At 44.2% G+C, this 20,518-nt stretch overlaps 2 protein-coding genes across 2 annotated transcripts; both read left to right on the forward strand.

The window, feature by feature from the left end:
* Window positions 1-756: 756 nt before the first annotated feature.
* On the forward strand, window positions 757-9,806 carry LOC311116967 (uncharacterized protein; the record flags this gene model as incomplete). Its single annotated transcript, XM_084191972.1, has 22 exons — window positions 757-825; window positions 2,036-2,104; window positions 2,198-2,266; window positions 2,387-2,455; window positions 2,567-2,638; window positions 2,753-2,821; window positions 2,941-3,012; window positions 3,113-3,181; window positions 3,296-3,364; window positions 3,505-3,573; window positions 3,661-3,729; window positions 3,858-3,926; window positions 4,710-4,778; window positions 4,914-4,982; window positions 5,071-5,151; window positions 5,287-5,322; window positions 5,413-5,449; window positions 5,584-6,141; window positions 6,725-6,999; window positions 7,272-7,512; window positions 7,815-8,006; window positions 8,112-9,806. Coding segments are annotated over 22 exons (2,397 nt in total), but the record flags the coding sequence as incomplete, so codon positions are not given.
* A 2,054-nt stretch (window positions 9,807-11,860) lies between these two features.
* LOC311116968 (kelch-like protein 41b) lies at window positions 11,861-15,472 on the forward strand (the record flags this gene model as incomplete). The annotated part of the gene is made up of 6 exons (XM_084191973.1): window positions 11,861-12,970; window positions 13,211-13,368; window positions 13,491-13,598; window positions 14,469-14,654; window positions 14,834-14,980; window positions 15,361-15,472. 6 exons carry the CDS (start codon window positions 11,861-11,863, stop codon window positions 15,470-15,472), a joined length of 1,821 nt encoding a protein of 606 aa, XP_084048099.1.
* Between the last annotated feature and the right edge of the window lie 5,046 nt (window positions 15,473-20,518).

The raw sequence follows: 20,518 nt of genomic DNA on the forward strand, positions 1-20,518 counted from the left end.
GCTTCAACTTTGATTATTGTCTGTTTTTTTATTTTAGTATTTTATCATTTCAAGTCGGAGCCTGACTCCTGCAGTAATTAAGTACAAAGAACCTTCATCGACATTCACCAGTGCTGATCTACTCACGCTCGGTGCCAAAGCCCTTAGCCGGAAAAATGAGAGTAATACTAAACATGTCCTCCCGCATCTCAACATCCGTCAGAACCCGCCTCGACCTTGTGGTCTCCCTGGAACATTCTTTGGAGGTCCAGAGTGGATGCATGCGAGGCTGGGAACATGTTTGAAGAAGTTTCCAGAATCACAATCACGTTCCGGTTTAGCCTTCCTGTCTTTCAGCGGTTAGCAACGCAGTAAACAGACATCTGTCATCACCTTGCGAACCAGCCTCGGCGCGGCACGTAGATCAACTTGCTTGAACCTTCCGCCAAGACCGAAGGAAAAACACGGTTTAACGTTTTTCATAATGTTACATTGTTGTTATCAGCCTTGTGGTTGTTGGTTAGAGGGATCATGATTGTTTTCCAATGATTTAATAACTGTCTGTGTTTATGTTATCTTTCTTAGGGCAGAATCTGAAATCTAAATCTGTCATTGACATCAGTAGATGAAAGTCTGAGTTATGGGCACAGATCTCAAATTGGGATTCTGCCTTCACTGTATGGCTGGTGTGAGTTTACCTCTCTCTGGTGAGAAAAAGAATGAGAGAGAGTGAAGAGTTGAAGAGGATTGTAAAGGGCTGTGTTTGTCTGTCCGCAGGGGGACCGGGGCCTGGAGGGGCCGAGGGGGCCCAGAGGACAGCCCGGCGCTGGAATCAAAGGAGACAAGGTACAGTATAGGCTGTAAATAAACTAAATCTGCAATAAACAAACACGCAGTGTACCCCAGGAACACATAAAGAGCCTTGGGCAGGGAGTGGCCAGAAGCACTGGTGTCTAGGTCTCATTCAGACTGGGGTTATATATGAGGTCCCTATTGAATCTGTGTGGTGATGAATCACACAGGGGTAAAGGCCTGGGCGCTGTGCCATGAGAAAGTTCATGGTTAAAGTAAAGGCTGATGTAAAGGGTGCATCTCAATGGTCTGAAGTGGCCTCCTCTCCTCATCTCATTGCCTTAATTGAAACTGGTATTAAAGATCTGGACAGGTGGACAGAAAGTCCTGGTTCAGAAGGATTCCTGTCTTTTGCTTTCACCTAGTCTGTGTTTTCAGATAAAGGGGAGGAGACAAGGAGAGGAAGCTACTTAACACTATTGAGATGCAGCCTCGTTCTACCTGAACAATGTGTGTACTGTCAGAAATAGAATCACGGTCTCACTGATTATGTGATATGAATTGATGACATTTATGCCATTATGAATGAAGCAAACACTGATAAAATCCTGGTAGCTGATGATCATTCTAACATTTCTTAAACGTTATGGAAATTGTGTAATTTACATGGAAATTGTGTAATTTACATTTACACCTGAGGTGTTTGTTCTTGGCTCGATTAGTCTTGGCAAGGTTAGCCTTGTTGTGAAATCCATCCTTGGGATAATGGCAATACTTTCATCATATAATGAGGGCAATCCTTCTGCAAGAATGCTGCTAACGGTTTGGATGAATGTTACAGTTAGCTAACATTCTGTGTTTACGCCATGTACTTTAGCTCTGTTGACACTATAAAGTGAGTCAAGCTGGCATTTTATAGATGAGGCATGCGTGTATTAGTGCTACAATACTGGGTCGTTGGATCTGGAGTTGGTTTACTTTATTGCTATGAAAATAGTCAATTGTGTGAACATTCTCAATATTTAATGGCAGGGAGAAGAGCAGGAGGATTTTTAACACAGTAATTGCGTTATGTTGACTACTTTCCCTTCATTTAATAACAGTTCATGAAAGGGTGATTATCCAAACCAATGTATTAGAATATGTAGTTTATGTACATATACTGTATTTCATGCACTATTCCTGTAACACATCTACAAGCCTGTGTTGGTGTAATTATAGCTATGATGCCAACAACTGCTCTGACTCTCTTTGTGACCCTCAGGGGGGCTTTGGCCCTCAAGGTTTTCCAGGGCCTGTCGGCCTGCCAGGGCTGGGCATTCAGGGGGAGAAGGTACGTTGGTCACCTATTCATTATTACAGGTTTTACCAATAGTTTATGGCTGACTGTCACAATGTGACTACCTTGTGCTTCCTGTCCTACCAGGGTGTAGAGGGGCCTCGGGGGCCACCAGGGGGCAGGGGCCAACAAGGAGATGGATATCCAGGGCCCAAGGTCTGTGTTTTGATGGTTCTTCCTTGACTTTACCGTTTTGATCAATTGTGGTTATTTCATAGTTAGGCTATCACTAATGCTAATGTCTTTGTATGCCATGGGTGCTCCTCTCATCCACAGGGTGACCAGGGCTTACCAGGGGAGGTTGGTTTAACAGGAGAGAGAGGGGCTGGCGAACCTGGGGCTAAGGTGAGTCCTCCTCCAATGGAAACGCAATGTGTAGTTTGTCCTCGGTGTGGTGTCACATTTAGATATGTAGTCGATGCGATGTGAGACATACAACCAATGATCTCTCTTCAGGGTGAGCCAGGAGCGTCAGGATTGGCTGGTTTTCCTGGCCTCCCAGGAGAGGACGGGGCCCCGGGACAGAAGGTATTTCGTCTTCCGCCATCTCTGCGGCACCATAGGTTGATACTGTACCTCTTTGAATGTGACCATTGGATTCATATGCTTTGATTGTGTGTCTGTTTGTGTTTGTCTATATAGGGGGAACCAGGTGTTGCTGGTCTGAGGGGGCCAGACGGAGCTGCGGGGATTGGCACTCAGGGTGAGAAGGTAAGAAGATTCCCAGGTTTCCTCCTCAAGATTTTCATCTTCATTAATCTGGTCAGCTGTGGTATTCTGAGGTTGGTTTTCTGTGATGTTTCTTTGACGATTGATGTCTCTCCCCACAGGGAGACCAGGGCCAGAGGGGCATTCGGGGCTTGGGTGGGCCTCCTGGAATTGCTGGGCCCTCTGGAGCAAAGGTGAGGACATTGTCCTCAGTTAACATCCGTCAACACTCTGTACTGTAGTGTATTGTGTTCACACTACGATCTTTGACTTCTAACCTCTGACCTCTTCTAGGGGGAGCCTGGGACACCAGGTCGACTGGGTATGCCAGGACTGCCAGGCCGAGGCATCATAGGACCTAAGGTAACAGCCCTCTGTCCCAAAATGCCTACAATTCACCATGTAGATGAGGTTTATGCCATATCATAACCATGTTGTAACTGTCTCTTAACCATGTTGTAACTCTGTCTGTCTCAGGGCGACCTTGGCCAACCTGGTCCAGCTGGACCATTAGGGGAGACAGGCTACGGGCTGCCTGGTCCTAAGGTGGGACACACTACTAGAATAATAGGGAATAATTAATAGCATTTACTTATTTATCTGAATAATCAGCGTAATTCATTGACGAACTGGTATTTATTTACTTGAATCTTGATGTACTTCTATTTAATCACATCAACTTTTAGGGTGATCGTGGAGGTCCTGGTCCGTCTGGTCCATTCGGGCCCAAAGGCGATGGTTATCCTGGCCCTACGGTGAGCAACACTAGTGCTTATTCATGTGTTGCTGCTATTGCATGAGTTGTACCAGAGTTGACCCTAGTGTTTGCCTGTGGTTTGTAGGGATCTCCTGGTCTACCGGGGCTTCCTGGTGAACCAGGCCTTGAGGGGCTGGGCATCCCTGGACCAAAGGTAAAGATATGGTTCTGTGTGAGGGTGTCAGAGCTGGGTTATTTTGGCTAGTAACAACAGCCCTGGGTGAACAGAAGGCCTCCATTAGCAGAGGACATCATGATATCTGCATGTTTTCTCCCATCTAGGGTGATATTGGCTTCAGGGGCTTGCCAGGTTTAGCAGGCCCCCCAGGCGAGGGGCAACAAGGACTACCGGTATGTATTGTAGTCTATGACGTGAAGAAGCTAACCCCTGCTAAACAGTTGGCAAAGAATCAATCCTAGCTCTGATGCGAACCCATTTACCCTTGTTCAGCACCATGACAAACCGACTGACTCATGGTGATCGATACTACTATTACCTCATGCTGGCAGACTCCACATTTCAGATCCATCTTGTACATGTGAACACCTATCCCCAGGGAGCTTGTATTCAAAGGCTGCGATAATAAGCGTTTCATTCTTACGGGACATTTATCATTTTCACACACTTCCACAACGTGTGAATATATCCCAACATATGCATCTAATGAGAACCATTGGGGCCAGGGTGCCTATAACCAACACAATACCCAGAACCTGCAGTCTAGCTTATAATATTACATCCAGGTTTCTCTTTAGGCTTTTCATCTCCTATAGCCCCAGAAGCCCTAGGGAGCGGGCAGACCTGAGGGTTTGAGGTAGCCCTGTCCGTCACAGCAGTAGGTCTGCTCTCATATAGTAAGCTCACTAATATGTGTCAGACTATGAACAGTAAAGCCAGAGACACTCAAGCTGTGAAACTACCTGCTCGTGAAACGGCTGCCCTGTGAAATCAGGTCACTTTTTAAGTCTAGGTTTGTTAAGTGAAATGTGAAGGGTTCGTCCCTTAGCTTAGCTTATTTAGCGTGACTAACTAGGTTTGACACAGGAGGTGCAGTGTGGTTGAGCTGTGTTGTGTTGTACTGACACTTTTGAATTGCTATTGTAAATATGGTTATAACTTCTGCTCATTTCTAGGGTGGCATTGGGCGACCGGGCCCCCCAGGGCCAACGGGACCCCCTGGGCAGGGTATTCAGGGGCCAAAGGTAGGTCTCGCTCTTGTTTTCAGGTGGTACTTCTATAGTAATTCAAAACAAGCAAGCAAACAAAATGTTTCTTGTTTCTTTAAAATGTTGTGTTGAGCATGTCAAATATTCTCTGTATTTTATGGACCCTTTCAGGGCGAGGCAGGGTTTCAGGGCGTGACTGGCCCTCGGGGGCCACCAGGGGAAGGATTCCCAGGGGCCAAGGTGAGGAAAGACACAGTGGTTTGAAGCATACGGCAGTGTATTTGAGCTTTTGTGACCTCTGACCTTGTGTTATCTGGCTCCATGACAGGGTGACCGCGGCTCTGGAGGGGAGAGGGGCCTGAAGGGGGTCAAAGGTGATTTGGGAAACCCTGGAGCTCCTGGCCAATCAGTGAGTCTCGTCATGGGTCGCTTTTATAATCAATGAAGGGCGATTCATTTGATAACAGGGTTGCAGGCTGTAATAAACAATGAACTGCAATCAGAATAGAAACTGATCAGACCAATGTTTTACTGCTCCCTTTAGGGCAGACCAGGATTCAAAGGCGAGATGGGCCTCACAGTAAGTTCTCAGTCTTTAGCCATCTTTTGATTTCACATAGGCTTTTTGATTCCATTTAGTCACCATGTCAATCCTGATTTTGACCCACAGAGAGAAGACATCATTAAAATGATCAAGGAGATTTGTGGTAAATAAAACATAATTTGTTGTGCTTGTGTAAAATAATTTACCATTGATTGCAACATACAGTAGGCCTTGTTGAGAGTGCATTGGAAAACATCCTTTCGACGTCAGAATCGTATATCTTTGCATTATTTCCAGGTTGCGGCATCAAATGCAAGGTGCGGCCCATGGAGCTGGTGTTCGTCATCGACAGCTCGGAGAGCGTGGGGCCGGAGAACTTTGAGATCATCAAGGACTTTGTGGCGGCCCTGGTGGACCGTGTGACGGTGGGCCGAAACGCCACCCGCATCGGCCTGGTCCTCTACAGCCTGGAGGTCAAGCTAGAGTTCAATCTGGCGCGCTACATGAACAACCAGGACGTCAAACAGGCGATAAGAAATATCCCTTATATAGGTGAGGGCACCCACACGGGCACCGCCATCCGCAAGGCCACCCAGGATGCCTTCTACAGCTCGCGCAAGGGTGTCAGTAAAGTGGCTATAGTTATTACGGACGGACAGACGGATAAGCGGGAGCCGGTGAAGCTGGATATCGCGGTGCGGGAGGCGCACGCAGCCAACATCGAGATGTACGCATTGGGGATCGTGAATACGTCGGACCCCACGCAGGCTGAATTCCTGAGGGAGCTCAACCTGATCGCGTCGGACCCTGATAGTGAACACATGTACCTCATTGATGACTTCAACACGCTGCCAGGTAAGGCAAAACGCCATGTTGGTTTTACATTGTTGGTTGGGTTAACGTGTTGGTGTAGTTTCAAAAGAGTGATTCCTCATGAAACCCAGACAAAAAAAGAACAGGATTTGGGGGATTTTCACTAAATGTAATCCATAGAATAGTCCTTTGCAGAAAGGATTGTTGACATATATTTCACATTTGTATCTAAAAGCATAATTGAGAAATAATTTATCAAAGTTGGCATATTTATGACCCATGAGACATTTAAGACCCCATAGTGTTTCATCTGTAGGTGCTACAAAGCAAACATTGGTGTCAGATGAAGCTTTAGGTCTACCCATTACAATGTTAGTTGAATGTTGAATGGCCTTAGTATGTATTGTCCTCCGGAGTTGTTCCTGGTCAGCTGACATAGTGAAGAAAAACTCCTGCCCCTACATTAGCAGTAGGTCTACTGTTATTGTACGGTATACTCAGTAAAAATGTACCAAGTTAACTGCATTAAGTTGCCGTGAAGTCTCAAAGGCTAATCCCAGTACAATGTGATTAATCACCTGTTCCCAGTCATCACAACTCCTGTTACTCTGTCGCTCCCTCTCAGCTCTGGAGTCCAAGCTAGTTAGCAAGTTCTGTGAAGACGAGAACGGTGCTCCTATATACAACCGTGTCACCAACGGCTACGGCAACAACGGATACAGGAACGGGAACAATGGGAACTATGACAACGGGAACTATGGCAATGGCTATGGGACCACCAACCAGGAGGACTTCAACAACGGGAGGCGAACAGTCACCACTACCGGAACAGGCACTGAAAGTCAGGGTGGCAGGGTAGCCCTAACCCAGCCTATCAACCCTAGCACTGCCACAGTACAGGTCTTTACAGCACACGAACAGACATTTAACAGAGGCACTAACCAGAAAACAACCTACTGTCAATGTATAGTTGGCATGACTTGTATGTTCCATTGAACTAATGAACTTTACTCACTACTTTACTCCATTGAACTCACTATAGTAACACTGGGCTTGTTACTCTGTTTCAGGCTTTAAAACTGTCTTTGTGTTTTGTTACAAATTGACAATACGGGAAGGGCTTTGTTGGTCCTCATAGTTTTCCTTGTGTGTTTGTTTTCCTCTGGCTCCAGATAGGGCAGCGTGAGGGAGGCCAGGATGGAGGTATTTACAACCCAGATTCGGGGACTGGTCGCGGGGACGTTCCCACGTTGAACCGCAACACGTCCTCCTCCTCCAGGGAATCCTCATCTTCCAATACAGGAGGGTCCTCTTCCTCATCATCATCATCATCATCAGGAACATCATCTTCATCCTCAGGGTCCTCAGGCTCTGTCCAGTTAGTGCCTGCACCACGACCCGCACTTCCCAAAGGTATGTTGGACCCACTGCCAACAACAGCTATATCTATGTAGTCATAGCAGTCTACCCTGTGTCTGTTCATTAAACTAAAGGATTGAATCATATGAGCCGTTCAGATTACTACAAAGCCTGTTGAAATCAGTTACTGAATGATTCCAACTGAAATTGACCCCAATTGTGTTGACGCTTTAGCTATATCTGCCAATGAACAGAATCAGTATACTAGTGTGCCGTGGCCCTTACATCCTGATACAACGTCTGTTTCTTAAGTGGGCCTTCACTAACAGCCTTCTCTCTTTGTTCTGCCGGGTCAGAGTTTGTTCCTCTGGACCCTCGCTGTGCACTGGTCCTAGACCAGGGCCCGTGTCGGGACTACAAAATGCGCTGGTACTATGACAAGCAGGCCAACTCCTGCGCCCAGTTCTGGTACGGCGCCTGTGAGGGAAACCAGAACCGCTTCGACACGGAGGAGGAGTGCAAGAGGACATGTGTGCAAGGCCGAGCGGGTACTGTATAGCTCATCTTTCAATGATTTTTGGATTCCGTTTGTTGAATATGCATCAAGTATGGGATTTTGTATGATTGTTTTCATGTGTTTTTTTTCACTACAGGCTGAGAAGCGGCATCTGCTGTGCATCCGTCATTGTCTCGCTCAATTCAGTCTTTAAACTGATGTTCCATGGCACCATGTACTTCACAATGGATGGGGGTCAAGTCATGACTCTATGTTGTACCAGTTGGATAAATGCTCCTTTGACACTCCCTAGTTCCCCTCTCCCTTGAACTAAAACTCTAAGCACTTATTATAAATATTCCTATACTAATTCCAGTGACTGATTTTAACTTTCATTTTACCTCCAATCTCTGTATAATGTTTCATTAAAGGTCCAATGCGGCCGTTTAAAAAAAATCTCTATATTAAATAATTTCTGGGTAACAATTAAGTACCTTACTGTGATGATAAAATATAAACAAAAATAGCATCTTACCAAAGAGCAATTTCTCAAGCAAGAATTTTGCTAGGACTATCTGGGAGTGATCTGAGTGGCAGGGGAAAACCGAAAACTAGCTGTTATTGGCAGAGAGGTTTGGAACTCTCTTTTTTTATTGGTCTATTAACTAATTTACCGCCTGGTGTTGTCACCATGGAAAGCCAAAACTCCATCCCACCAAAACAAGCTGAAATTGCAGGCGGTCTTTCAAACAGCTCTTTCACAGTAATATTCCAACCTCATAACGTGGAAATGTACTGGATAGAAAACACAGGAACATCTCGTTTTTGACTACACTGGGCCTTTAACATAACATTACCATTTTCATTCTGAATGAATGGATTGCTTATCCTATAACATAATTTAAACAGACAATTCTTTCAATATCACTCAGGTATGTAGTCATGAAATAGTAGAAAATGCCACTTGCTTTGTTAGACACTGATTCACTGATTAATTAATACATACATGCTTCCAGTGCCAAATCAGTATGGTCTATATACTTTTTGATAGCATCAGTATGTATTGTATATCTCACCTCATAATCATTTTATGCTGATCACTGATTTTATGTTGTTAACATATGATTGTAATATCTGTGTTGTTCAAACTGAGGAATAACAACATTGGTGCCATAACGTGTTCCTGCAATAATGCTATTCATCTAGTATGTGAACCAGTATGAACACGTTTACAGACACTACGAGCAACTAATATCATATCCAAGAAGAACCAACCCTGTATCAACTCAGTATGCTGTCAACAATCCGTGCTAGGAAATGACAGCAAATGCTCTATCGTTCATTTCTAGGGATAGTTTTGTGCATTTGAATGTTGTTTTTTTACCTAGATTTGTATTAATAAAAATGTGATTTTGTTTTATGTTTGTATGAATTTGCGATGTATATCATACAAGTACATTACCGTACAGTTTTCTACATTCCAGTTGTTACCATATATTTCACACTGGTTCATACAGATTAAACTGTAGTTGTATTGTGTCCTCTGCTGGTGAAAAGTTGCCTTGCCTGAAACACACTAGAAACGAGGGTTCGTCAAGGATTCTGTGGGAAGGGTTATGGTTCTATGTGGAACCATAATGACTCAAATAACTCTTTGAGCTCTTCAATGGTCCTTTACAGTTCTCAAAAGGGTTCTTTGCTCTTTTAGTGATAATTAAAACGTAGGTGCGCAGGCTCATTCGAATATGTTTGGGTGTGGTTTGCGCACAGCTCTTTTTGTGCAACCGTGAGTGAGAGTGTCATTCCAGTCGATCTAATGTGTTGTATTATTCCATTATATATGACTATGTCCAGTTTCAGTGTCTTGTAAGACTCATGTATAGCCTTGTCAATTGAGAGTGGTTTCCTAAATATCCTCAGCAACCCCCAGCTGTTCCAGAGTTAGCTCACTTGATTCAACTTGTCACTAAACAAAATAATAACAGCTATAGAACTTTAACAATATAATATGGTTGACCAGAATAAAAAAAAACCTGTATGGTTCTTCAAAGTTATCTACAAAGAACCTTTTAGATTGATAAAGGTTCTTTATAGAACCATTCTCCATAAATGTTCTATAAAGAACCATAAAAGGGTTCTATATAGCCCCAAAAAGGGTTGTAACCATAGCAGAATCCTTTTTAGTGCTATATAGAACCTTATTTAAAGGGTTTAGGAAAGGAACGGGGCGGCAGGTAGCTTAGTGGTTAAGAGCGTTGTGCCAGTAACCGAAAGGTCGCTGGTTCTAATCCCTGAGCAGACTAGGTGAAAAATCTGTTGATGTGCCCTTGAGCAAGACGCTTAACCCTAATTGCTCCTGTAAGTCACTCTGGATAAGAGCGTCATGGAAAAATTTAAAATAGTGCACCGGAAAGGGTTCCGTTATAGTTACAAGCCAAAGAACCCCTTTCTGGTACTATCTAGAACCATTCCTTTTTTAGTGTGTAATGGCTCTTCCAACGTGCACGTGTTACTACTATAGGCAAATTCAATCAAGTTTGATAGAGATCACACTTACATTGTTGTTTTAACTATGACCATTTCTTCTGACAATCTATTTGATAGATAGAGAACCGTTTTGAGATGTCAATCGTTTGTGAAACCTGTCCTATTGAAATGGATAGTGTATCTGTCTACAAATGCATCATGCTCTGAGAAAATGACTTTTCATAGAGAGTAAATAAACGCCTGTGAATGTAACTAAACCACTTAATATTTTCATCAATACAAACAAGATTAATGTACTTTGAAAGTATTCTCTAAATCTCACTTTCTATGAACTTAGGAACCTCTTCCTGTAGCCACGGCAATCCATAGGTATCCATTTCTAATATTGGCGAGGTGACACTGCTGTCTGTGCACTACACTATATTTATATTACATGTGAGACACTCCACTCCTGACCAAATGGTCTATCTTTAGTGTCGTCAATGACAGTGTCCACACTGCCACCCAACTCCAAACACTTTGACTTATAATCAAGCGAAGTTTAACTTCTATATATTTCATCTCTAGGCACACAAGTTTTATAGAGATGAAAGCCTACTCTGAGAGGACAGTGTAATTCAGGACAAAGTGACTATTTTCAGGACTTGAAGTTGAATGCCCCGCCCCCTGTCAGCAGTCCTATGACCCCCCAGAACAATTAAGGGAAAATGAGGAGGAGTGCTGATAGGTGGAGAGGTCTGTCTGTCTGACAGCTGCTGCTGCTCAACGCTCCTCAACTTTTCTCAACCTTCCTCAGTAGAATCCAAGTCTAGTCAGTCTTAGGGCTAAATTCAATCAAAACGACAGTACATTGTATTTTGCACAGTAGCATAGGGACATAATATCCTAGAATCCGCTTTAAATATTTGAATTGAGAGACACCCTAGCTTGTATGTCTGTTTGGAAATGAATGAATGGGAATGAATGAATGAAAAAACATGTCACAAAAGTTAACATCCTTTGAAATTATTTAAAGCTACTGAGATACAGGGTGGAGACACTGGTCTAAACAACCAATATTGGGTTAATAACCAGTAGCTTTGACAACATTATCCCTCTTTAGCCACTACTAAACCAATGACAGTGTTGAGGCTGAATCATGGTAGTGGGCTATACCCCGGACACCCCAGTTGCTTCTTTCAGTCCATGACAGCTGTATGAGTCGGGCTCCGCATTCAGATTTGGCAGAGCTGAGATTCCTACCGGCTGAGGCAGGCAGGCGGCTATATTTAGAGGGGAAAGGATTAAATTGCAGTAGGCAGTGGGGGCTTCAGGCTGGGAACCTTTTCTCTGCTCAGCCTTTTCTAGCCTGGACTGGGTGCCAAGAGGACCTGTGGCCACCATTTCTTCCCCTTCGCAAGCCACCATTTTCCCCACACCATGGACCCCAAAGCCATCAAGGAGGAGCTGCGCCTCTTCCAGAGCACCTTGCTCCAGGATGGCCTCAAGGAGCTGCTGAACGAGAACAAGTTTGTGGACTGCACGCTGAAAGTGGGCGACCGGAGCTTCCCCTGCCATAAACTCATTATGGCTGCCTGCAGCCCATACTTCAGGGAGATCTTCTTCTCTGAGGACGGCAAGGAGGTAGAGGCCACCAAGGAGGTGGTCCTGGACGATGTCAATCCCTCCATCTTGGACATGATCATCACCTATCTGTACTCGGCCGAGATTGACCTCACCGACGACAATGTGCAGGACATATTTGCCGTGGCCAATCGTTTCCAGATTCCTTCAGTCTTCACCGTGTGTGTTAACTATCTTCAGAAGAAGCTCTCCGTGACCAACTGTCTGGCAATCTTCAGGATGGGTCTGGTCCTCAACGTTCCCAGGTTGGCAGTGTCCGCCCGCGACTACATCGCAGACCGCTTCGAGATCCTCTCTAAAGACGAGGAGTTCCTCCAGCTGGCCGCTCATGAACTGTTCGCTGTCATTGGTGGCGACTCGCTCAATGTGGAGAAGGAGGAGACAGTGTTCGAAGCCCTCATGAAATGGGTCCGCAACGACAAGGACAAACGCGTCCAGGTACTGGGTGACGCCTTCGAGTGCATCCGCTTCCGCCTCATGCCCGAGAAATACTTCCATGACAAAGTGGAGACGGATGAGATCATCAAGGCCAACCCGGAACTCCTGAAGAAGGTCCAGATTATCAAAGACGCGTTCCAGGGGAAACTCCCAGAGAAGAAGGAGAAGGTAGCTGGGGATGAGGGGGCGGAGGGCGAGGGTAGCGAGGCAGAGGATGTTTTCCCAGGTTTCCTGAACAATAACCGTCGCCACGGCATGTACGTCCGCGACCTGATACTGATGATCAACGACACCGCAGCGGTGGCATACGACGTCAACGAGAACGAGTGTTTCCTGGCGGCCATGTCGGAACAGATCCCCCGGAACCACGTCAGCCTAACGTCACAGAAGAACCAGCTCTACCTCATCGGAGGACTGTTTGTGGATGAGGAGGACAAGGACGCTCCCCTGCAGTGCTACTTCTATCAGGTAACAATTTAGAGTTTGGGTCACTCTTTTGATGGTTTCAAATCTTCTATTGGTAATATTTGCCTTTTCTAATCTACGTTAGCTCACTATGTAACATCGCCAAAAGTCTTTGTTTGATGTTAGAATAAAATGATGTCAATAGCACAAAACGCTGTCTTTATTCATAATATTTATTCATAACAGATGAATGCAGGCATTCATTCATTCATTCATTCATTCATTCAACCCTTTGTATTTCAGTTGGACACTCTTGCAGCTGACTGGGTAGCTCTTCCCCCCATGCCTTCCCCTAGAGCTCTTTTCAACATGGGAGAGTGTGAGAACCTGCTGTTCGCTATTGCTGGAAAAGACCTCCAGAGCAACGAGTGTTTGGACTCTGTGATGTGCTATGATGTCCAGTGAGTGGAATAGCATTCAATATGTCTCATTCACTCAGTACAGTAGAAAGATATAGGACTTCTCAGCGCCTCTCTCTACCATGTGTGTTTTGACCCTCCTGTTCTGTAATGGCTTTCCCCAGGAAGATGAAGTGGAGTGAGACCAAAAAGCTTCCCCTGAAGATCCACGGCCATTCTGTGGTCTCCCATAAGGGTCTGGTGTACTGCATTGGAGGAAAGACTGATGACAAGTATGTGTGTGTGTGTGTGTGTGTGTGTGTGTGTGTGTGTGTGTGTGTGTGTGTGTGTGTGTGTGTGGTCTTGTTCCTCTATCCTTGTGGGGACCTGAATTCCCCCAAAGTCCCCACAAGGATAGTAAAACAAGGACAATTCTCTCACGTGGGGACATTTCCCACATCTCCATGAAGACAAAGGCTATTTTAAGCTTAGGTGTTACGTTTAGGGTTTGGGTTACAATTAGGGTTAGGCGTTAGGGTTATGGTTAGGTTCAGGGGTTAAGGTTAGGTTAGGGCTAGGGTTAGGGGTTAAGGAAAATAGGATTTTGAATGGAAATAAATATTTGGTTCCCACGACGATAGAAAAAGTGTGTGTGTGTGTGTTTGTGTGTGTGTCTGTGCGTGTGTCGTGCTAAAGATATGGTGTGAGCTGCAGCTGTTTGTAGTCTATCATTATAAGAACTGAGCATGCTAGACCATAGAGCTAGTGTAGAAGTCATTATTTTGATTATGGAACTACACATGGTAAAATATACAGTTATTCAAACGTGACCGTAGTGAAAATAATGTATTCTTTGGGTTACATGTAAAGCAGTGGAGGCTGCTGAGGGGAGGACGGCTCATAATAATGGCTGTAATGGAGTCAATGGAATGGTATCAAACACATGGAAACCACGTCTTTGATGTGTTTGATACCATTCCATTTGCTCCATTCCAGCCACTATTATGAGCCGTCCTCCCCTCAGCAGCCTCCACTGCATGTGAGCCCATACAGTCTTACATGTTGTCTGATTTATTGAATCCTAACCGTAACTAAATCCATCACAGTCTTTCTATACTGCTTTCCTGAGATCTGACAACCCTGTCTATCGTTCTCCTGCGCAGCAAAGCCCTGAACAAGATGTTTGTATACAACCACAAGCAGTCGGAGTGGAGGGAGCTGGCTGCCATGAAGACAGCCAGAGCCATGTTCGGAGCCGTCGTTCACAACGGAAAGATCGTGGTGGCTGGTGGAGTCAACGAGGAAGGCCTCACTGCTGCATCTGAAGTCTACGACTTTGGAACAAACAAGTATGTAGCATTTTCTTTGGTGATAAATCAGTTTACGAACTTGTTACACCTTTTAATATCACTCTTCATAACACCATTTGCTGGTTCTAGATGGTAAACGTTATTAGTCATCTTGAGTCAGGATGGCCTTAATTATAATGAGTCCCCCTGACGGTATCCCTAATGAACTTCTTTCCCAGATGGGAGGAGTTCACAGAATTTCCCCAGGAGAGGAGCTCAGTGAACCTGCTGAGCAGTGAGGGGGCCCTGTACGCCGTAGGAGGCTTCACCATCATCCAGAATGATAACAAGGAGGTGGTCCCCGCAGAGGTCACTGATGTTTGGCAGTAAGTCCCCTCTTTTAATGTTATTATGTTATTGACCGGGATTCAAACCGAGGTCTTCTTCATGCAGGCAACAGGACTGTGTTAGCCCATTGTGCTAAAGCCTAGGCAGTAGCTCGGTGAGCCAACACAAGTTCACATTGTTCAACCCTGTTTGTTTTGGGTTTGTTTGTTTCCATTTCCATTCCTGTGGACAAGAAAGTAGAACTTATTCATCTTAGTTCAATTATAATAATTTGTTATAGAAACGTATGATAAGAAATAAAGGTAAAGCTACATCAAAAATAAAGGAGAGGGCCCTACTTGGTCAGTGGTACTGTACAAACAATCAACTACGTCTTCTTCTGTTCCTCATCACTGTATCTTCCTTTTCCCTGTGTTAGGTACGAGGAGGACAAGAAGGAATGGAGCGGGATGCTGAGGGAGATGCGTTACGCCGCCGGCTCCTCCTGCGTATCCATGCGCCTCAACGCTGCCAAGATGCCCAAACTCTAGACCCTAGCTGCCCCCTGTGATGCCCTCTGTCTGCCCGGACTACCACCATCTTCTCTGGGTAGTCTTTCCATTTCAGGAATAGAGGCGGTGTCACTGTTACATGACAGCTCAAATGTGGACTCTTATTGGTTGATTGTGTCGTGAGTTTCTGTTTGTCTCTCTCTGATCTCAGGTGGATTTCTGTACAATAAAAACCACATCTACTTTGCTTCAGTGAAGACCGCATCAGTATATTAGTTTCCTTCATTATAGAGTAACCCACAATGTGTATTTAGCTAGCTTTTTTTGTAAAATAAACATTTGTTCAAAAACTCCTGTTTTGGTGGTTTTGAGTTTAGAGTAACAGTAGCCATTTTTATGGCTAGTTTAGTTCAAACATTTGTCTGCGCATAGCACTCATGTTTTACGAGATTCAGGTCGAAGATATGGAAAATGACGTAAAGAAATCTAGGTGAGAGCCGGTTGGTATAGTAAAAACAAACAGGTTAAACACCAACTCATAAGCCGGTTTAAACAACTGTCCTGCATTGTGCATGTGTCATGACAACACTGTAGGTCACAGTAGGTTTCCACAGTAGGTTTGACATACAGTAGGTTTATCTCCGTAACCCACGGTGGTGGAAAAAGTACCCAACTGTCATACCTTAATAGAAAATGACTCAAGTAAAAGTGAAAGTCACCCAGTAAAATACTACTTGAGAAAAAGTCTAAAAGTATTTGGTTTTAAATATACTTTAGTATCAAAAGTAAATGTAATTGTTAAAATATACTTAAGTATTAAAAGTAAAAGTAAAAGTATAAATCATTTTAAATTCCTTATATTAAGCAAACCAGACGGCACAATTTTCTTCTCTTTTTTATTTGCGGATAGCCAGGGGCACTCTCCAACACTCCGACATAATTTACAAACAAAGCATTTGTGTTTCGTGAGTCCGCCAGATCAGAGGCAGTAGGGATGACCAGGGATATTCTCTTGATAAGTGTGTGAATTGGACCATTTTCCTGTTCTGCTAAGCATTCAAAATGTAATGAGTACTTTTGGGTGTCAGGGAAAATGTATGGTGTAAAAAGTATATTATTTTCTTTAGGAATGTAGTGAAGTAAAAGTAAAAGTAGTCAAAAATATAAATAGTAAAGTAAAGTACAGATACCCAAAAAACTACTTAAGTAATACTTTAAAGTATTTTTACTTAAGTACTTTACACCACTGGTAACCCAGAACTGGAAATGTCTATGTTACGTAGTCTGTCCTAGAGATTAATTGTAGGTGAACTTGACACCAAAACTCTAGGAACAAATGCCACATTCACCACAAAGAATTATAGGAGCATATGTTTTACTTTTGTAAATGTGGGCACGTTCACTAGATCAGAACTACCTCTAGACACCCTTTACATTCATGATTTGAACTTGCACTGTAATATTACTAAATACTTATAACCACCACAGATTTTGACTGTTTTCACCGTCATCCATTTCTGGTTAACTAATGTCTGTCATCAACATGCATCAAGCATATCAACCAGCAGGCTGATGCCAAATTCAGGACATGTGACATCATAATACAGTACAGTAACACTAAGCCACTAAACCACTAGCACTGAGGGGTGATAACGCTGCTCAATGTACGCAGTGGTCTAAGGCACTGCATCGCAGTGCTAACTGTGCCACTAGATCCTGGTTCGAATCCAGGCTCTGTCGCAGCCGGCCGCGACCGGGAGACTCATGGGCGGCGCACAATTGGCCCAGCGTCGTCCAGGGTAGGGGAGGGAATGGCCGGCAGGGATGTAGCTCAGTTGATAGAGCATGGCGTTTGCAATGCCAGGGTTGTGGGTTCAATTCCCACGGGGGGCCAGTATAAAAAAAATATGTATTCACTAACTGTAAGTCGCTCTGGATAAGAGCGTCTGCTAAATGACTTAAATGTAAATGTAAAATGATTTGAACTTGCACTGTAATATTACTAAATACTTATAACCACCACAGATTTTGACTGTTTTCACCGTCATCCATTTCTGGTTAACTAATGTCTGTCATCAACATGCATCAAGCATATCAACCAGCAGGCTGATGCCAAATTCAGGACATGTGACATCATAATACAGTACAGTAACACTAAGCCACTAAACCACTAGCACTGAGGGGTGATAACGCTGCTCAATGTACTCCACGTTATTCCTCCCTCTACAGTGAGGGAAAAAAGTATTTGATCCCCTGCTGATTTTGTACGTTTGCCCACTGACAAAGAAATTATCAGTCTATAATTTTAATGGTAGGTTTATTTGAACAGTGAGAGACAGAATAACAACAAAAAAATCCAGAAAAACGCATGTCAAAAATGTTATAAATTGATTTGCTTTTTAATGAGGGAAATAAGTATTTGACCCCCTCTCAATCAGAAAGATTTCTGGCTCCCAGGTGTCTTTTATACAGGTAATAAACTGAGATTAGGAGCACACTCTTAAAGGGAGTGCTCCTAATCTCAGCTTGTTGCCTGTATAAAAGACACCTGTCCACAGAAGCAATTAATCAATCAGATTCCAAACTCTCCACCATGGCCAAGACCAAAGAGCTCTCCAAGGATGTCAGGTACAAGATTGTAGACCTACACAAGGCTGGAATGGGCTACAAGACCATCGCCAAGCAGCTTGGTGAGAAGGTAACAACAGTTGGTGCGATTATTCGCAAATGGAAGAAACACAAAATAACTGTCAATCTCCCTCAGCCTGGGGCTCCATGCAAGATCTCACCTTGTGGAGTTGCAATGATCATGAGAATGGGGAGGAATCATCCCAGAACTACACGGGAGGATCTTGTCAATGATCTCAAGGCAGCTGGGACCATAGTCACCAAGAAAACAATTGGTAACACACCACGCCGTGAAAGACTGAAATCCTGCAGCGCCCGCAAGGTCCCCTTGCTCAAGAAAGCACATATACAGGCCCGTCTGAAGTTTGCCAATGAACATCTGAATGATTCAGAGGAGAACTGGGTGAAAGTGTTGTGTTCAGATGAGACCAAAATCGAGCTCTTTGGCATCAACTCAACTCGCCGTGTTTGGAGGAGGAGGAATGCTGCCTATGACCCCAAGAACACCATCCCCACCGTCAAACATGGAGGTGGAAACATTATGCTTTGGGGGTGTTTTTCTGCTAAGGGGACAGGACAACTTCACCGCATCAAAGGGACGATGTACCATCAAATCTTGGGTGAGAACCTCCTTCCCTCAGCCAGGGCATTCAAAATGGGTTGTGGATGGGTATTCCAGCATGACAATGACCCAAAACACACGGCCAAGGCAACAAAGGAGTGGCTCAAGAAGAAGCACATCAAGGTCCTGGAGTGGCCTAGCCAGTCTCCAGACCTTAATCCCATATAAAATCTGTGGAGGGAGCTGAAGGTTGGAGTTGCCAAACGTCAGCCTCGAAACCTTAATGACTTGGAGAAGATCTGCAAAGAGGAGTGGGATAAAATCCCTCCTGAGATGTGTGCAAACCTGGTGGCCAACTACAAGAAACGTCTGACCTCTGTGATTGCCAACAAGGGTTTTGCCACCAAGTACTAAGTCATGTTTTGCAGAGGGGTCAAATACTTATTTCCCTCATTAAAATGCAAATCAATTTATAACATTTTTGACATGTGTTTTTCTGGATTTTTTTTTTGTTATTCTGTCTCACTGTTCAAATAAACCTACTATTAAAATTATAGACTGATCATGTCTTTGTCAGTGGTCAAACGTACAAAATCAGCAGGGGATCAAATACTTTTTTCCCTCACTGTATTTAACTGCTGCACAGGAATTATGTACTGTACCCATAGTGAAGAGGAAGTACTACTGTACTTCCAGTATATGTGAAATAGTTTACTGTCAAATACAACTGAAATATGATCTGAGTTCTTTGTGCGTAAGTGTTCTATGCAGAAGTCAATGAGGTCATGCCCAAAAAAGGCACAGTGCGTGACATGCTTGGGTTTTCCCGTAGTGGGGGCCAGACAGTGCTGTAGGAGGTTAATGCAGCTGAAAGGAGGGACCAGAGGTGGCTGATGTTTAGGGAAGAGGAGGAGGGGGAAAGTCTCACAGAGGACACCGATGACTGAGGGAGCAGCACTGACTGACTGACTGACTGACTGTAAGTTGCAATATCACTAACTGTATCTCTAGCCTTGTTTATACCTGGCGCTAACATGCGTCCTTTGTCCTTACCTTATCCACATTCTTATTGTGCCCACATTGTAGTTGTTGCATCTCAAATCAAATCAAATCAAATCAAATTTTATTGGTCACATGCGCCGAATACAACAGGTGCAGACATTACAGTGAAATGCTTACTTACAGCCCTTAACCAACAGTGCATTTATTTTAAACAAAAAAGTAAGAATAAAACAACAACAAAAAAGTGTTGAGAAAAAAAGAGCAGAAGTAAAAAATAAAGTGACAGTAGGGAGGCTATATATACAATAGAATAAAGTGACAGTAGGGAGGCTATATATACAGGGGGGTACCGTTGCATAGTCAATGTGCGGGGGCACCGGCTAGTTGAGGTAGTTGAGGTAATATGTACATGTGGGTAGAGTTAAAGTGACTATGCATAAATACTTAACAGAGTAGCAGCAGCGTAAAAAGGATGGGGTGGGGGGGGCAGTGCAAATAGTCCGGGTAGCCATGATTAGCTGTTCAGGAGTCTTATGGCTTGGGGGTAGAAGCTGTTGAGAAGTCTTTTGGACCTAGACTTGGCACTCCGGTACCGCTTGCCGTGCGGTAGCAGAGAGAACAGTCTATGACTAGGGTGACTGGAGTCTTTGACAATTTTGAGGGCCTTCCTCTGACACCGCCTGGTATAGAGGTCCTGGTATAGAGGCATCTACCCATTTTATTAAAATGTGTCTCTTCTCCGTTCACTTTGTCCGCATTGTGACCAGATTTCCTGCTGCCTCCCAGTATGCAGATTGTTTAACAGATATTCTGTGTTGACTGTGGTAGAAGTAGGCCTAATAGCAGGGATCGTTACTGTTGGTAGGTTCTACAGTCCTGCGGAGTTTCATCAC

Source organism: Coregonus lavaretus (genome assembly GCF_964263955.1).
Source record: "Coregonus lavaretus genome assembly, contig: HAP1_SCAFFOLD_7740, whole genome shotgun sequence".
Classification (NCBI taxonomy): Eukaryota; Metazoa; Chordata; class Actinopteri; order Salmoniformes; family Salmonidae; genus Coregonus; species Coregonus lavaretus.